Source organism: Arachis ipaensis, chromosome B9, assembly GCF_059453495.1.
Source record: "Arachis ipaensis isolate K30076 ecotype BB chromosome B9, ASM5945349v1, whole genome shotgun sequence".
NCBI lineage: Eukaryota > Viridiplantae > Streptophyta > Magnoliopsida > Fabales > Fabaceae > Arachis > Arachis ipaensis.
The window spans coordinates 52603489-52621087 of NC_142444.1; the positions used below are offsets into that span (position 1 = coordinate 52603489).

Consider the following 17599-nt stretch of genomic DNA (forward strand, 5'->3'; position numbering starts at 1 on the left):
GGCGCAAGAGCACCCACGCGTACGCGTGGCTGACGCTTGCGCGCCATTTGGATATTTTTTAACCCGCGCGTTCGCGCGTATGACGCTTGCACGTCGATGAGTTTTTGGCCATCCACGCGTGCGCGTGGAGTGCGCGTACGCGTGGCCCTGTTTTCATGCCAAAGTTGATTTTTGAGTTTTTAAAGCCAAACCTCATACTTTTAAGCCTCCGATCTCACCCCTTATGTATCAAATCATTATGGTATGCCTAGCAATGAGGAAGGAGCTAGGGGATGTGGTAACTTGCGAGTGAAGCAAGGGAAAAGGTTATGATCAATGATGATCAGATATGATTATATGAGATATGGAGGATGGCGGTGGAAGTACCGTGTATGCCATGAGCCGAAGGGCTTTATTTATTGATTAATGGTTGGTTCTTGATTAGACCATGAGCCGGATGGCTGAGTTCTTGCCGGATACGGCGGAGCCATGTTGATAAATTGGCTAGTTCTGGATTGAACTGTGAGCCGGGTGGCTGAGTTATTGCCGAGTTACGGCAAAGCCATGAATAATGATGAAAAATGTTGAATGTAAGCATGCTTGTGTTTTCTCTCTGGTTGTAAGGGTGACAGGGCACCGATACCCTCTAATGGCGACAGGGCGCAAATACCCTCTAATGGCGACAGGGCGCAGATACCCTCTAATGGCGACAGGGCGCAGATACCCTCTAATGGCGACAGGGCGCAGATACCCTCTAATGGCGACAGGGCACATATTCCCTCTAATGATATTAATACGCAACAGAGAGACTGTGCCCGGGTTAGCTACCGGACATGTCGGGTTGGCTTGATAACCGACAGATGATATCATCAGCCATAGGGCAGGCATTCATCATTTGCATATGTTTGAATTGTTTGGGTTTGCCTATTTGTTTTGGATTTCTACATTATATATGCTAAGTTACCTGATTATGTGCTACTTGTTCTACTTTTACCCTAATTGTGTATTACTTGCCTGTATTGCTTGTGTTTGTACAACTGAGAGGCCCCTCATGTTGGTGTCGGTGGAGGTTGAGGGCTGTTCTTGATGAGATGAATTGATGATGCGATTGCATGATGATGGTGATCATTAGTTGAGATGATTTGAGCTCCCTGGGTAGACGCAGTGATGTGGTTTCACTAGTTCCAGGGAGGGCATGATATATTGATATAGAATTGTTGAGACAGCACGACTGATGATGGCTTTGTTTATGATTCTGAAATCTGATTCGTGGGAGAGTCAGCGAGTTTGGAGTCATATGAGATGTGATCTAGATTTAGTATTCCCTTACGACAGATGCCTATTTATAGATTAGTGAGAATCTAGGCTAGATACTTGGTGAAAAGGAGTTTAGGATGCTTGGTGAGTTTTTATTGCAGTGCATTGTATTTATTTGGCACTTTTACCGTACTGGGAACCCATGGGCCCGGGGTTCTCATTCCGTATATATCTCTTGTTTTTCAGATACAGGTCCAGGTGCTCAGAAGTGAGTTGTGGGTCGTCTGAGAGACGGCGAAGATCTTTATTTCCTCTACTTTGTGTTTGATTAGAATCTCTCCACCTATGTTTTGAAAAGATTATATTATGTATTGAACTCTTTTAGAACTTGCCTATAGAGGCTCTTATGTTTCCTTTGGGAGAGATTAGGATATACTATTGTCATCTACTTTCATACTGTACCCTAGCCGGCCTAAACTTCGCGGGTCGCGACTAGTGGCTATTTACTTATGTTATATATATCTATCTGTTATCTATCTCTTAATCTCCTCTACGCCTTGTCCGTATATCGTTTTCGGCTTCACGGTTTATCTTTTGTTGTCGAAACGTGAGTGATACGTCTTCGCGATTTTATTTCTACTCTTTTCAGGCTTCTCGATTAATACTCTTTTCGAAATTACCTATATTTATATATTAAAAATCCACCTGAGAGTCGTACCACCGTAATATCATTGACTTATGACTCGAGCATAAGGTTTTGAATATTAGGGTGTTACACCTTCACTTGCTACAACCTATCATATTTTAATCGAGAAGTTACAAGCATATACTGCCATGAAAGAAGTTTCACACAATTTGTTTTGAAAATTTACTTCAACCAAGATGGACAACACAATATACCCAAACCTTTTTATTGTGAGTTATGTTTTAAATTTCCTTTCATCTTTTCTCTTCTTAGTTGATTATGTATATGGACCAATGGGGATTTTATCAAAGAAATGCAATTAATCACAGATATTGAGAATCCTTCATCTTTCAACAACAAAGCTCAAAGTGCATCAAACAATATATAATCAGATGGAATGGATTGATTGATGTATTTGAAAAGGATAGAACTACTATTGTTCATAAAATTCTTCATACCACATGCCAATCTTCCACCAGCATTTCCAGTGCTCAAGCTGAGTTCCTTCCCACCTGCAAAAGCATAAGTAAAGTAAAATGCAAATTAGACTAAAGTAAATAATGCTCTAGTTATGAGTAAGCAAGGAACTCATGATGTAAGTCCACAGTTACATGGCAACATAAAAAACATTAGCATGAAGAGAATAAGCCAATTCCATTTTCATGATTTCCCTCCTCTGAACATTCATCTACTGTTTACTTGGATCAGACAACAGTGAAGAAGCTTTTAAGATATTTCTTGTGCAGCAGCAAGAGTTGTAAGGCAGAGACGTATATAAAAATGTATAACAAGGAAATGCTAACCTTTTCCAAGGTCATCCTCAAGCTCATGAACCACCAAGGCTCTTCCAACTACTGGATTGGGGCCAATCAGTGGTATCTACAAAGAGAAAAGAAACACAAAAATTATTGGGAATTCAAATTAACACACGGAAATGAAACTGAACGAAAGAAGGCACCTGATTGTCGACAATTGTTGCTTCTGCAACTCCTGCATTTCAAACATGATGTACAGATTGGTTCAAAAAGCAGTCCAAAGCAACCAAAGACGAAAGATAAGAGAAAGATGGATTACCATCTGCATTAGCAACTATGTTTTCCAGGTCACCCGCATGGCAAATTTGATCTCCCGGAGCACCATGTTTCATCTTATTAGGATTAAAATGTGGTTCTAAATATGCCATTGAAGAAGCAAACACTTAAAAATTCATCAAATAAGAACCACATAGCAAAAGATAGAAGGGGAAAACAAAGGCTATAATTATAGGCAATACCTTCTGGTGTCATTGGAACAGGCGCAGTGATCTCAGTTCTCTTCCGTAAAAACTTCTCCATCCACGAAATCTGTGTTGGAAAGTCAGAGTTAGATAATGTAACTGCCAAGAAGAAAAGAACACGTCTAATTGAAGTTCAAATTCATGGAAATGATTGATCAAAATGAAATTGAAATAAGAAGGAAGTACCTCTCGAATAGCTTGAACCTTCCATCAACAATAGCAGGGAGTTTCTTGAAAGGGTTGATAGCTGATAGAGACGGATTATGGAGGTTTAATTAAAGAGGTAGATAAGTGTCTTCGGAAGCATAGTAATTGTAACGATTACCTGCAAATTCGGGAGATAACTGCTGTCTTTTGGAGATTTCAACTCTAATCTCGTCGAATTCTATTCCATTAACTCTATTGAGAAATTAAGCATTAGCAGTAGGAGTAGCAGAATTCAAATTCCAGCAAAGAAATACAACGTTGAATTGAATTACTTGCAGAAGATAAGAACGGCACGAGATGGTTGGGACATGCGGTCCGCATACACCTTCACCTTCAATATCTTTTCCTTTTTGCTTTCTTTCTATCTACGCCACAACACCAAAAATTGAAAAACCATGAGGAAAAAAGTTTCAACAACAAATTTTAAATCAAACTAATTACTAAAATCAGAAAAGAAACAAATCTAACTAAACCTAATCTAATCAAAACCTAAAAATCCACTAATCAGAAAACAAATCTAACTAAACTAATTACTAAAATCAAATTAACTAAACAAAATTAATTGAACTTAACAGAAATTAAAAGAATTTTAAAACCAAAACCTAGAAGCATTGACTGGAGGAGATGATGGCTGCGGCGCTGAAAAGATATGCGAGCCAGAACGGAGTGGAAATAAAAGGAGAGAGAGGCACGGCGGTGGTGGGAACAGACGCTGCTACAGGTGGCGCCGGCGTGCTGGAGCTCACCTGAGACGAAGAGAACAGGAGCTTGAGCTTGATTTGTTCTGCGAATGAGAAAGAACGAGAGAGACAGGGGCTATGTGCTACTGGTTCAGTGTTTAAAAGAGAGGAGAAGAAGGAGAAGGTAGCTGCGGTGGTTAGGGTGGCGGCGGTGGCGCTGTGAGTGAGGAAAGGAGAAGAAGCTCCTGCGACGGAGAAGCTCGATGAAGGAGAGAGGAGCAACTCGTTTGATTGTGATTTTGTGTATGTGAAAGGACGTCGATAGGGTAGGGATGAAATTAGGTCTAAATTAAAATTTTCCGATGGAAAATTTTAAATTATAGACGGATTTTCTGTCTGTAATAAGTTAATAAAATGCAGTGTTTTGTTTATTTAATTACAGACGGATTTTTCGTCTGTAACTATTTTCCACAAAAAAAATTAATTTTACCGATAGAATTACTGACGGATTCTATTTTCCGTCTGTAATTTATGCTAATCCATTTTTTTTATTTTTCGACAAAAAAATCCCTCTGAAATTCTGTCTGTATTTCCGTGGGATAAAATCCGTCGGAAATATCCGTCTGTAATAACTAGTTTTCTAGTAGTGATAAGTGGGTAAAGAGTTGATAAAAACCACTCAATTGAGCACAGAATAAACCATGAAATAGTGGTTTATCAACACCCCTATTCTTATTTAAACTCCTCTCTCTCTTAATTATTCATTATATGTACCTACTTATTACTTATTAGCAAAATTTTTTTAGAATATATGGTTTAATTTTATGACATATAATAAATTTTTATTAGATCAATAATTTAAAGTGAAGAAGGATGAATTGAAAAATTTAGAAGATTTAAATTTTAGATTGATTGTGATTCAATATGATTAAAAAAGTTCAAATAATAAAGAATGCGAAAAAAAATACGTTGAAATTTAGAATATAAGTGTTAGGAGAAGTTATAAAAGTACTGATTTTCGAAGAAGATAAAGGGTATGGGTAATGTTAGGTAGACAAAAAAAACAGCCAGAATTTGTCTTATTTAGCATTAATTAATTTTCGCAACAATTAATAAATGATAAATAAGACAAGTTATGACTGTTTTTGACTGATTTTCTTTGGTTACCAAATATTTTCAAAAAAATATATATCAAGACAATTTATGACGATTAAAATCAAGACTTATTAAGTACTCTTTTTTTTCATATATTTCTGTGTGGTATCTATATCCTTCTCACAATAAATAATCCAAAAGAAAAAAAATACCGTTTGATTTCTCTGCGACACACTCATATCAAGAAATGTGGTATTTAAAAAACAAAAAAAAACAAATTTTCCTTCAAAGATCCAATTTTTGACTTTGTCTCGATAGTTGCAAGCAACACCATCACACATTCACACAATCCCATTCTAGTTATTCCTAGTCCATAACCCAAACACAATCCCTATCCCCATTACACACCACTACCTGAGTCTCTCACAATAACCTAGACCATTGTCTTAACCTGTATTAGAAACTTAACCTCCTCCATATACCTAACCATTTTCGCTAATTTTACCCACACCTCAGCTTCAACTTATCTAAAATGCTCACTTCATGAGTAATAAAGCAAAAAGTGGAGTAACTAAGCCAAATATGTTCAATGACAAATTTATCCAAAAAAAAAAAAAAATTAATTTTATATTTATAAAAAATAAATTTCTTTTAATAAAATTATCTAAATTCTAAAAAATTGTTAAAAGTTTTTAAATTATTCTCTAATATAATCTAATCTAATCTAACTCCAATTCTAATATTATTCTACTCTCAATTCACCACCCCACCCCTTTTCACTGGTGTCACTATCACCAATTTTATATGGAATAAACTTGTAAGGTAAATACTATAATGAGACTTTATAATTATTTTTATGTGAAAATATTCTCTTTTGACCTTTGGATGATAGATTAAATGGTTATATTTTAATATTTATAAAAGTGTTATTTTTATTTAAAGTGTGGCTAAATAAATAAATCACACTTTTCATAAAGCATCTTTATAAAAAGATGTTTTTGCCATTTTCATTTGAGTAGTTGCCAACTTTTAAAACAATCAACTGATGACTTTGTGACTAGTGAGTGTTCCTTACTTTTCTATGAATAAATCCATATAAAATACACTATCATGAACCTGAAATTGAAATACGAAAGAGGAATGAGCCCTCGTCATTGGTCCTCGTACTCGTACAGTTTGAGAGAAAAAATTATTAAATGATTAATTATTTGTTTGCATAGAACAATATTGATCCCGTCATTCATTTTGTTTCATTAGAATTATACCCAACCCGAATTCTCATTAGACCCTAAGGAAAGAAAAGGAGTGGGTAGAGAAAGCGTTGGGTGCACCGATTCTTATCGTTGTTACTTCTTCCTCCCACCAATTAGTGGTTTCAATTTCAAGTGGTTAAGGTGAGGTGGTGGTAACCATGATGGTGGCAGAATAAGATTATTAGAGTTGGAGTTAGGTTAGGATAAAAGATAATTTAAAAATTTTTAATAATTTTTTAAGATTTTAATAGTTTTGTCAAGATAAATTTGTCAGCATTATAAATATTCGTACATAAAAATAATAATTTATCCCCGTTAAAATTAAAGCTTTAATGGCAAAACAAAGTCAGTAAAGGCCTCACTAAAACCTCTAGAGCAAGGAGTTAGTTATATAGTCTCTGACTTTTATCACAAGAAAGGGGCTGAGTATATATTGGTAATCTTTATTGTGATCTATCATTCAAGTCAATATCTCTCTTCTCCCTTTCTCTCCCTCTCTCTCCCTCTCAATAAAATTAGTTAAATACTTAAATTTCAACTGATAACACTTGAATATCGATGATCTATCCATAGACATAAAAAAATATTATCAAGATAATTTATACACTCAACTTAGATACTCATTATTTTTTTCCCATTTTGTCGAAATTAATCGTTAGAAAAAGAATAAGCATGTCTAGCATATCATCATAAGCATATGCCACATTTTAATCGGACACATTTTCATAATTGAATTTAAGAATTTATGAATGGTGTTAGAGGAAATAAATAATTGTAGTGCAACAATCACCAGGGAACATTGTAAGTGGTTAATATCGAGTCATAATTTAAACTACTAAATTAAAAGGGAAAATTTTGTTGGCCTTTAATTTCATAAGCACAAAACAATTTCGTGCATTATTGTTTTGTTGGCACTGTACCAATTGTAACAATTCTTTAAGAGAGGACACCAAAATATATGGCATGTATCATAAGTTAAATGTAGTAAATTTGGACAAAACTAAAAAATGATCATTCACTTTTGACCAACGAATATTGGAAAATTTATGTCTAGTAACTAAGAAAGAAATACATGAAAAAATTAATTTGATAATAAAATCAAAACAATATAATAGAGACCCTGGGCTCTAATATCATCGAAGGAATACATGCTTATCATAACACGCAATAAAACTTACAAATGTTACTGGACCAAATGATTGTTGAAATAGTAATACTTTTACTTTTGGTTCTGAAAATCGGACTAAATTAGTTAGTCAAATCGATCCAACTGTAAACCAGTAATATAACGGTCTATTTAAGTATATAAAACCGTCAAAATTAAAATTTGTTAAAAAATTACTGAATCGGTTGAAAATTAGTCGGTTATATCAAACTGAAAACCGACCGATTCAAAAAGAAACGGTGTCGTTTTTGGCTTTAACGGTTAAACGAAAAAAACTCGACCATGTTCTCTTCACAAGTTCACATCTCACTCTCTCACCTGACTCAAGTTGTAGAACTCTGAATCACTCCCCCATTTTCAATCCTAACTGCTGCCGCTGCTGTTTTGTCGATTTACTTCTGTCATCCATCCGTCGAGCTTGGTTGTCGTTCGTCTGTGTAGCCACTGCCCCCAAGTCTCCAATCCCTGCTCTCTTCTTTTGCGAGCACTCGGCCCATCCGTCGTCTTCATCTTCTCGCCGTCGTCTGCATATTCTCGCTGTCGTTTGGTCAGTGTCATCCATCAATCAACGATCTGTCGGCATTATTTTCGAAAGTTAATGGCTCAGTCGTTTGTTCTTCATTTTTCTTATTTTTACTTTTTTATGCTCTTTCGTTCGAAGTTTGTGGTTGTGTTTTTAATTTTTAGTGAAGGATTACTTTCTTATTGATTATCTTTGGTTCTACTATGCTACTGTTTTGTGTGTCACTGTGTTGTGATTTATTATTTAATTTAATGATTATTGATTATTGATTAGCTTTGATTCTGCTATGCTGCTGTTTTTGTGTGTCACTATGCTGCTGTTTTGTGTGTTGTAGTTTTATTATTTTAATTTATTGATTGTTGATTATTGAATGTCTTGTGATTATTGATTAGTGATTTGTTGTTGACTTGTGTTGTTTTTTGTTATTTTGTTTTGTGATTTAATTTACTTAGATTAGATTGTGACTGTGTTAATGATTTATTAATTTTAGTTATGGATAATAATATCAACTAAGAAGTATTTGCTGATAGACTAAATTGGAGTTTTTTTTTATCAAATTTATACAAAAAAAAAGATCAGAGCATAATAGACTAAATGATATTGTGTATGTTACTTATAATTTATATCTTAAATTTTGGTAATATATATTTCATTTCGTATCATATCATTTCACATGCAAACTTTGTGATAACAAATTTGTTTCATATATTGTATTTAATTTCTTAGAAAAAAAAAGAAAAAAAATAAAAGGTACAATATGATCTAATCGACTATGAAATTATCAATTTAGTTAATTTTTGGGTGACGGAAGAAGCGGTAGAAAAAGAGCTTGATCTTTCTAGTAATGTGGAAGACTTATTACGTAAGTATTATAGTTTATTTTTTGATGATTTATTAGAATATTGTTAGTTTTTAACATAATAATAATATGTTATTTTATTAGATGATATTGATGCCGATTTATATCAAAGTAATAATGGTAGTAATGATCTTTGATTTATGTTGCATCTGTATTTTGATTCTTCTTCTCAAGAGGTGGAAATGAAGGTGAAGATGATCTAAATACAGTAAATTTGCAGTAAATTTTTGTGGATTTTGATAATTAATGACACTTTTATGTTGGCATTTTATATTTAAATTTAAGTTTTTACTTTTTCTACCGTTCTTAAGACTTTAATTGATGATATTTTATATATTATTTTAAATTTAAAAGATATTTTAAAATTTATATTAGACTTTAATTATGTTTTAAAATATTTATTTATAATTTATTTATTATTTTATTATAAAATATTTTTTTAGTTAGGCCATAGTTAAATCAATTAAATCAATAAATTAATAATCAACCAATAATTAGGGTAATTCGAATTTGGTTTTTAGAACCTTGCGTTTACATAGTATATGAGTGTTTGTTCTTTTGGCTTTTGTAAGAGCCAAGTGGCTAAACATCTTCAAAATATAATATCTTTCTGTTAGTCATTATTGTGGGTTCTCAACCTATATATATGAGGCTAATTACTTCAATGGATTCCACACACTCAGAGGTTATCTTTTTCTTTCTTCTATCATGAAGAACTCAATGTCATGTTTTTCATTTGCTCTTCTTTTTACTTTTCTCTTATCTACGCAGGTCTTAACTCACAAAATACCAGATAATGGTGAGTCATCTTTTCTTTTTTATCCCTTTAATTTTTGCAATGAATTTTATTTTCAATTTAATAAAAATAAAATATACTTTTTTTCTTAATATTTATAATTTTTTTTTAAAATAACTCTAATATTTTATTTTATTTAATTTTGTTTCTAATGTTTAACTTATTTAATTTTATTTTTAATGTTTTAAATAGAGTTAACCTCCATTAATAATTTTGACATAAATAAAAACTATTCCAAATAAAATTGAATGAAATTAAATATTAAAGATATTTTTAAAAAAATTATAAATATTAGAGACAAAAAGTACACTTTTTTTTTCCTTTAAAAAATGATTGCAATTATAAGACATTTTTCCTTTGATGTTCACTAGAAGAGAGAATTCCAGCACATAGTAACGTTGCATGGTCTAATGAGTTAGAAGGTTCAACAAGTGGCTCAATTGGTTATCATCTTCCCAATGACTACTTTCAAGAAGCTAATCCTTCTTTGGTACCTAACACTAAAAAGGGTCACTATACTATTCGTTTGGTTGGCTATACTCCCAGTGACTATCAACTTGACAAAACAATAATAGATATTAATTTTCCGGGTGGTAGAATAAATTTCCCTTGGCCATTTACAAGTTCTATGTTTGTGGCACCAAAAACTGAAGCAAGCCCTCTTTATACTACTACTACTACTTCAACTAGTTACTATCCTGCCAATCAATATCCATCATACCTCGGAGATACTGGTGAGGATTTTTTTTCCTCTTTTAATGTCTATTTTCTCTAAGTACTTTCAACTTTTGACAATAAATGGTCTAATTTGTTTCAAAAACGCAACTTAGTTAGGAGAATAATTCAAAATTGAGTAATGTATGTTATAGGGTCTTAGGGAATTAATTTTTTCAGCCAATTTCAATCAATGTTTTTAAAATTATTTTATTTATCTTAAATTTTATACTCTAAATTATAAATTTTTAACCCCAAATCTTAAATTATAAATCTTAAATTTTTTAAAAAATAATTTTTTAAAATAAAAAACAAATATTGACTAACTAAAATTTGATTCCTTATACTTTTTCTTGAAAATAATACAAAGAGTATCTTATCATATTATTAGCATACGTTTTAGCCAATTTTACAACATTATAAAAGTATATAACTTGTTTAAACTATTATTTGTGAAAATCATTTTAATTATATATTATTCAAAACTAGTTAAAAATTCATTATTTATTAGAAAACTCAATGTCTTATATTCTAGTCATATGTTGACTTAATAAGTGGTTGATAATGGAGTTTTAGGGAACGAAAAGCTACATATGTGTTTTATTGCTCCTTAAAGCATCAAGCAAGTTCAAAACTTTTATTATATTGTTATCGCAAGATTTTTTAACTTGAATCCTCTAATTATTGTAACAAATAAAATTGCTGAATCAGAGAATCCTGAAAATAGAAGAATGGTGAGAAATCGTAAATTTATGATGGAGCCTTCAGAAGTTAATAGAAAGTTTACACATATTTTTTCAACAAAGACTTCTAATAGCGGTAAAGCATATGGAGTCATTGATGAGGAAACAACAACCTAATACCAACCTATCAATCATATGCATCTGTAACCAAATATATAATAATATCGATATGGCGCATCTTTTGACTTATTTATACATGCCCTAATAAATTGTACCATTGTGTAGCATTGGTCTTTATAGTTATTGCATATATATGAAGCTTACTATCTGGTTAATTATTATGCTATGTATTTTTTTTTATTGTCATCTCTGATTTGGTTATTAACCTAAATCAATATTTGATGTTATGAAATAAGTATTATTTTAATAGAAAATTGATTTGCTTGTTTGATAATAATTTTAATTTAATCTTGAAATTTTAATTTTAGTATCTCGGACGTAATAACTGAATTTATAATTATGGATTTATCTAAAAATTAAAACAATTATACGAGACAAATAAAATTTATCTTATCCAATATATCACCAATACTAAATTTTAAGTATTAAATTTTAAACTCTAAATCTTAATAATATAAAATAAAGTGTTGATCGAAAATAATAACTAATATAAATAAAAAATATTGATCTCCTAACATTTCTTTTATGTAAAACTTTATGTAATTAAGTAACATATCTTTGATATCCAACATTAGCAAATATCAAACAAATACAAATGATGATTGTGACAATATGTACATATGAATTTTTTTTCTTAAAGAATGAAAAAAATTATTATTTAAAAAAAATAAAATAAAGAATATTATTTACTACCATGTAACTTTTTTTTTGTTTTCGTATGCAGTTTAAGCAATGTCTTGGCGAACTACCTGTTTTACACACAGTTCACCTAATATTTTGAAAAACTATCTCTTCAAACCCTAGTTCGCCTATTCAATAGGAGAATAGTCCCCGATGTCCAGTTTGTTGTGGTCCAATTTGTTAATATTATAGTTGGTCTGTTCTTTGATAGAAAAGAACACCAGTGTTTATAAACTTTATAAAATTTGGGTTCTCAATTCTGATTACATAATAAAAAATGCTTCAATGGATGAATTTTGTTTGTTGTATAACATTAAATGCTTGCTACTTTTACGTTGAAGTTGTTGGGTTTCAAAATTTAAATTTGTTATAAAAATTCAAATTTTGGTCGGATTGAGGTTTGAATTTGGATCTTCTAAATATTGGCAAATAGTTGTCCACTAGATCATCTTCACTTTTAATATCAATGATGTTATTGAATTTATTTATTTAATGATTATAATTGCATGCAATATAAATTCTTCCACTGCATATCATATTGTGATTAATATATGATTTATTGAGGAGTAGCTACAGCATTCTTGATAATAATTATATTTAAGGAAATCACATAAATATTAATATGATATATTTGTAATTGTTGTGAATTATATAATAAATTTACCCACAGGAATTTATTATGTTATTCACATATAATTAGATTGAAATAGAAAATATTTCTTACTTCTTAATTAGCCTACATGTATTAAGAAGTAGTATTTTATTTTCTAGTTTCAATACTTTATTAGTTGATATAGTGAATATTATGTGTGTTAAAATCTTTGCCCACAGGTAAATTTTAATGACACTATGAATTTATTTTGATATGACTTGCATTGGCATGTATTATCATATATTATAGATTTTGATGTGCCTATTTAAAATTGAGTAATGTTAGCATGATTTATTATTTGCAGCAGTAATGATATCTGAAACCGTATCTGAAGTTCATTTGTTAAGTGGTGGCAACTATAAAGAATGGAAAGATAAGATTCTCTTTCACTTGGGGTGTGCAGACTTTGACTATGCTCTTTGTAGGGAAGAGTCTCCAACACCTACTGATACTAGTTCTCAAGCCGAGGTAGCATTATACGAACGGTGGGAGAAATCCAACCGTTTAAGTATGATGTTTATTAAGTCTCGTATTTCAGCTAGTATCCGAGGTTCAATTCCTGATTGTAGGAATGTCAAGGATTATATGAAGGCTATTGATGAACAATTTGAGTCTTCTAGTAAGGCACTTGCAAGCACCCTAATGGCACAATTGACATCTATGAGGCTTACCAGCGTAAGAGGTGTGCGTGAACACATCATGAGGTTGAGAGACATTACAACACAACTGAAAGCTTTAGAGGTTGAGATCTCTGACTCATTTCTGGTGCATCTTATTCTAAATTCTCTTCCTGCCCAGTACGGACCATTTAAGATTTCTTATAACACACATAAGGAAAAATGGTCCATTAATGAATTACTGGTGATGTGTGTGCAAGAGGAAGGAAGGCTAATTCAGAAACTTGGTAAAAGTGCATTATTAGTGACAAATGAGGGTAGTAAAAAGCAAGCTCATAAGAAGAAAGAAAAGGGTATTGTATCCCATCCTATGAAGAAAGAAGGTGCACGGTGTTTCTTTTGTAAAAAGAAAAGACACATGAAGAAGGAGTGCCCAAAATTTAAAGTTTGGCTTGAAAAGAAAGGTACTAACCTTTGTGATCTTATTCCTTTAGTGTGTTTTGAATCTAATTTTGTTGAAATATGTCATGACACTTGGTGGATTAATTCTGGTGCTGAAATTCATATTTCAAATACCATGCAGGGTTTCATAAGGAAAAGGAAACCGATAGGAAGTGAACTAAGCATCTATATGGACAATCGGATGCGTTCACGTGTGGAAGCTATTGGAACATTTAGACTTGTATTAAGTACTGGTTGTATTTTAGATTTAGAAAAAACCCTTTATATTATAAATTTTTCTAAAAATTTGATTTCTTTATCTAAGTTTGTAAACAAGGATTATGTATAAATTTTTATGATGATTCTGTTGACATTATTAAAAATTCTAATATTATTCGACGTGGTACTTTAATTGGTGATTTATTTTGTTGAGTTAAGAAACTAACTAATATAACTGATGATGACAAATATTATTTTATTTAGCAAAATAAATAATTAGTGTTGATTATTGATAATTACATATTGCTAATTATTTATTAAATGTTGCAGGCCAAAATTTAATTTAATAGCCCAAATGGAATGAAAATAAAATAGCAAGGCTGGTGGGCTGATAACAAAAATAGAAGCCCAAAGAAAAACAAAGAAAGAAGTCAGATGGGCCAAACGGGTTGCATGAATCAAATCCGATCCAAGCCCGTTAGCAACAAATCCCTCCAATTTGATCTCACATCACAAGCAACGTTCACTTCTGTGTGTTGGTCAGAAACTCAAAAAAGTGAGAGAGAGAGAGAGAGAGAGAGAGAGAGAGAGCTTCTTCCCTAAACTAATCACCAAAGAAGCAAGAAAGAGAGAGATTAAGCTTGAAAGGCAGACGTCAAATCAGCAAGTTCAAACCAAATCAAGCTTAAGAAAAGATTAAAGGTAACCGATTTCCTTTTACATGCATCAGATCTTCTTCTCTTCATCTTCAACATTCTGCCTATCCATTCTGAGATACATGGAAAAGATGTTGTCTGTTCCTCTCTGCTGTAAATCCACGGTCTTAAACATATCTTGGGGACCAAGTTAGTTTTCAAGGGCTGAGATAAGGTTTTACCATTGGAAACTTTTGTTCATGATGACTTATGGCTTTCGGTCAACCAAGGAGGTCAGAAGCAAAGTCCCTAATTTGAGTAAAAATGGGAGAAAGTGAACGGCTGGGGTTGGTGAAGCACACTGCTCAAGAAGTTGACCTAGGAAGAGCAACCAAGCAACATGCAAGGAGATAAAAGAGGTTTGCTGTTCATTCAGACACCAAGGAGAGATAACCCAGTGTATTGAGGTTTTGTTCTGTAAAAAAGTTCTCTGAAGAAGTTCCTCTACTTGGACAGTGCTTTCTTTCAAAGAAGCATTCCTCCAAAAATGAAGAACTGAATTAGAGACATGCAAATCTGGTTTATCACATAGCAAAGAGGCTGTTGATGAAGTCAATCTCCTTCATGTTTTTACAGATTATATTTTACTTTTCAATGTTTATCTTTCTGTAATTTCTTGAGTGAAAAGGCATATTGAGAGAGCTCAAGTAAAAGCCATGAGTGAAAAGAGGCTGAGTGATACACTTGAGAGAAAAGCCTAGAGTTATTTTCAGATTTCTTTAGGTATGTTTATGTCTTGTATCTTGTACCTGTGAGGTATCCTTTTCTTAGTTGGGTTAGCACTAAGAGTGAAGAGTTAGGTATTACCATAGCCAATGTCAAGTTAGGTTAGAACTTGAGTGTGAAAGGATTGAGTTAATCCTGTGGAATTGGTGTATGTAATACTTTTAACTATACTGGAAATTCCTCCATTGTTGTGGAGGAGACTGGATGTAGGTTGCATAGCACAAGGCAACCGAACCAGGATACATGCTGGTGTTAGCTTTTCTGTTCTCTGCAATGTTCTATTTTCTGATATTCATGAGACAAAAATAAATTGTCTCATAAATTTCCGCTGCTGAGTTCAAACAAAATCAGAATTCAAAGTTTGCTTTAAAGGGTCATTTTAGTAACTTAAAAGGATGGCATAGATTCAACCCCCCATTCTTTAAGCCTACCACTACCTTCAATTGGTATCAGGAGCAAAGGTCTCAAGAATCAAGCTTAACCGCTTGGAGCAAAGATCCAATGGCGAACAACTTCGGCACAACCACAGTTGCCTACACCCTCATCGAAGGCCAGTCAAACAACCAGCCACCTTTCTTCAACAGGAAGAACTATGCCTACTGGAAAGAGAGGATGAGGATCTTCATCCAATCCATTGACTACAACATATGGAAGATTGTTATGAGCGGTTCCAAGATTCCAACAAAAATAAGTGCTGATGGAGTGGTGACTCCAAAAGAAGAAGCTGAATGGAATGAGGATGACAAGAAGAAGATGGAGCTGAATGCTAAAGCCATCAACCTTCTTCACTGTGCTATCAGCTTTGAAGAGTACCGAAAGGTATCTAGATGCAAGACAGCCAAAGAAATCTGGGAAAAACTCCAGGTTACACATGAAGGTACTAAACAAGTTAAAGAAACGAGGATTGATATGCTGTGAAAAGAATATGAGATGTTCAACATGAAGGATGGAGAAAGCATTGATGAAGCGTTTGAGAGATTCTCAATCATAATCAACAACCTTGATGCTATGGGTACAAACTACTCAGAACAAATTCTAGTGAGAAAACTCCTTAGAAGCCTCACAAAAGAATGGGAAACCACTGCCACTGTCCTATTTGAGAGCAATAACCTAAGCCCTATAACCTATGATGAGATGAGAGGAAAACTCCTTGCCTATGAAACAACACACACAAACTCGGACTTAAAGAAAAAGGGAATAGCCCTCAAGTCAAAAATAGAACCAAAAGAGAGTGAGTCTAGTGATGGTATTTCAGATGATGAGCTTATATTTTTTGCTGGGAGATTTAGAAGGATGATGAAGAACAAGGGCAAATACAAGGGTTCAAGCTCAAAGGAACACAAGATAGACTTGAGCAAGGTGACGTGACATCATTGCAAGGAGGCTGGACACTTCAAACTAAACTGTCCAAAGCTCAAAAAGGAGGACAAAGGAAAGAAGGAAAGGAAGAGAGTGCTCATGGCAGCTTGGGAGGATCTCGAGAACGACTCCAATGAGGAAGAAGATTCTGAAGGTGAAGACAAAGACTGTTTCATGGCTGGAAACAATAATTTTGATGAGGTAAATTACTTTGACTTGTCTATGGATGATTTACATGCTATTATTAATGATCTCACTTTAAACACCTCAAAACTGCTTGACAAGTACAATGAGTGCAGATCTGAAAGAGATGTGTTAAGAGCTGAAAATGATTTTTTAAGAGAAAAAGTGAAGGAAACTGAATGTGCTTTGGACATTATTAAAGAAAACAGATTTGTAAAATCTGAACTTAAAAAATTAAAAGGAAAGCACATTGTGGATCCTTCTCATGAGTTAATTGTTGAAAATGAAAGATTAAATGATATGATTAAAAGACTGAATGGTGACTTAGCAAAATTTGCTCAAAGTTCTAGTAACTTGGACAGATTACTTGCAAGCCAAAGACCATTATTTGAAAAATCTGGTTTAGGTTATATAGCCAAGGAAAGTGCAGTTTTCAATGATTCCTCTATGAAATTTGTGGCTTCTTCATCAAATACTAAATCCACACCAAACAAATCTGGTATTGGATATGTTCCAATATTTGAAGAAAAATTTGATGAAGTATACACAAGTGAAATTGAGCCTTCACCAAGAACCGAACCTAGTTCAAACAGGCCAAGTTTGGGGTACATTTCGAAAAATGAGGTTGCTTTCAAGAAACCACAATTTTACAACAAAACCTCATATTCAAAAAG

General features: G+C 32.9%; 4 protein-coding genes across 4 annotated transcripts; 2 read left to right on the forward strand and 2 right to left on the reverse strand.

Annotated features, from left to right (window-relative positions):
• Nucleotides 1-2284: 2284 nt before the first annotated feature.
• LOC107615463 (superoxide dismutase [Cu-Zn], chloroplastic-like) lies at nt 2285-3083 on the reverse strand. Its single transcript, XM_016317521.3, has 4 exons — nt 2996-3083; nt 2880-2911; nt 2725-2800; nt 2285-2433 (listed from the first exon to the last, which is right to left on the reverse strand). Exons 1-4 carry the CDS (start codon nt 3066-3068, stop codon nt 2285-2287), a joined length of 330 nt encoding a protein of 109 aa, XP_016173007.2. The 5' UTR covers nt 3069-3083.
• A 120-nt stretch (nt 3084-3203) lies between these two features.
• Nucleotides 3204-3714, reverse strand: LOC107617051 (glutathione S-transferase T1-like). Its single transcript, XM_088499999.1, has 4 exons — nt 3677-3714; nt 3523-3596; nt 3384-3444; nt 3204-3264 (listed from the first exon to the last, which is right to left on the reverse strand). The coding sequence occupies exons 1-4, from the start codon at nt 3712-3714 to the stop codon at nt 3204-3206; spliced, it is 234 nt and encodes a 77-aa protein (XP_088356125.1).
• A 5973-nt stretch (nt 3715-9687) lies between these two features.
• Nucleotides 9688-11349, forward strand: LOC107618810 (uncharacterized). The gene is made up of 3 exons (XM_016320976.3): nt 9688-9778; nt 10147-10509; nt 11201-11349. The coding sequence occupies exons 1-3, from the start codon at nt 9688-9690 to the stop codon at nt 11347-11349; spliced, it is 603 nt and encodes a 200-aa protein (XP_016176462.3).
• Nucleotides 11350-12994: 1645 nt separating this feature from the next.
• Nucleotides 12995-13920, forward strand: LOC110266218 (uncharacterized). The gene is made up of 2 exons (XM_021110400.2): nt 12995-13766; nt 13886-13920. The coding sequence occupies exons 1-2, from the start codon at nt 12995-12997 to the stop codon at nt 13918-13920; spliced, it is 807 nt and encodes a 268-aa protein (XP_020966059.1).
• Nucleotides 13921-17599: the final 3679 nt, after the last annotated feature.

What these genes read in the sequence shown, in the direction of transcription:
- LOC107618810 (XM_016320976.3), top strand. Translation starts at nt 9,688, where the DNA reads ATGAAGAACTCAATGTCATGTTTTTCATTTGCTCTTCTTTTTACTTTT. An exon ending in TCACAAAATACCAGATAATG is followed by an intron (nt 9,779 to 10,146) that starts GTGAGTCATCTT and finishes GATGTTCACTAG; the next exon opens with AAGAGAGAATTCCAGCACAT. An exon ending in ATCATACCTCGGAGATACTG is followed by an intron (nt 10,510 to 11,200) that starts GTGAGGATTTTT and finishes TTGCTGAATCAG; the next exon opens with AGAATCCTGAAAATAGAAGA.
- LOC107617051 (XM_088499999.1), bottom strand. Translation starts at nt 3,714, where the DNA reads ATGTCCCAACCATCTCGTGCCGTTCTTATCTTCTGCAA. An exon ending in GTTATCTCCCGAATTTGCAG is followed by an intron (nt 3,445 to 3,522) that starts GTAATCGTTACA and finishes CGTCTCTATCAG; the next exon opens with CTATCAACCCTTTCAAGAAA. An exon ending in AGGTTCAAGCTATTCGAGAG is followed by an intron (nt 3,265 to 3,383) that starts GTACTTCCTTCT and finishes TTTCCAACACAG; the next exon opens with ATTTCGTGGATGGAGAAGTT.
- LOC110266218 (XM_021110400.2), top strand. Translation starts at nt 12,995, where the DNA reads ATGATATCTGAAACCGTATCTGAAGTTCATTTGTTAAGTGGTGGCAAC. An exon ending in AGTTTGGCTTGAAAAGAAAG is followed by an intron (nt 13,767 to 13,885) that starts GTACTAACCTTT and finishes AATACCATGCAG; the next exon opens with GGTTTCATAAGGAAAAGGAA.
- LOC107615463 (XM_016317521.3), bottom strand. Translation starts at nt 3,068, where the DNA reads ATGAAACATGGTGCTCCGGGAGATCAAATTTGCCATGCGGGTGACCTG. An exon ending in CATAGTTGCTAATGCAGATG is followed by an intron (nt 2,912 to 2,995) that starts GTAATCCATCTT and finishes TTTGAAATGCAG; the next exon opens with GAGTTGCAGAAGCAACAATT. An exon ending in CAACAATTGTCGACAATCAG is followed by an intron (nt 2,801 to 2,879) that starts GTGCCTTCTTTC and finishes TTCTCTTTGTAG; the next exon opens with ATACCACTGATTGGCCCCAA.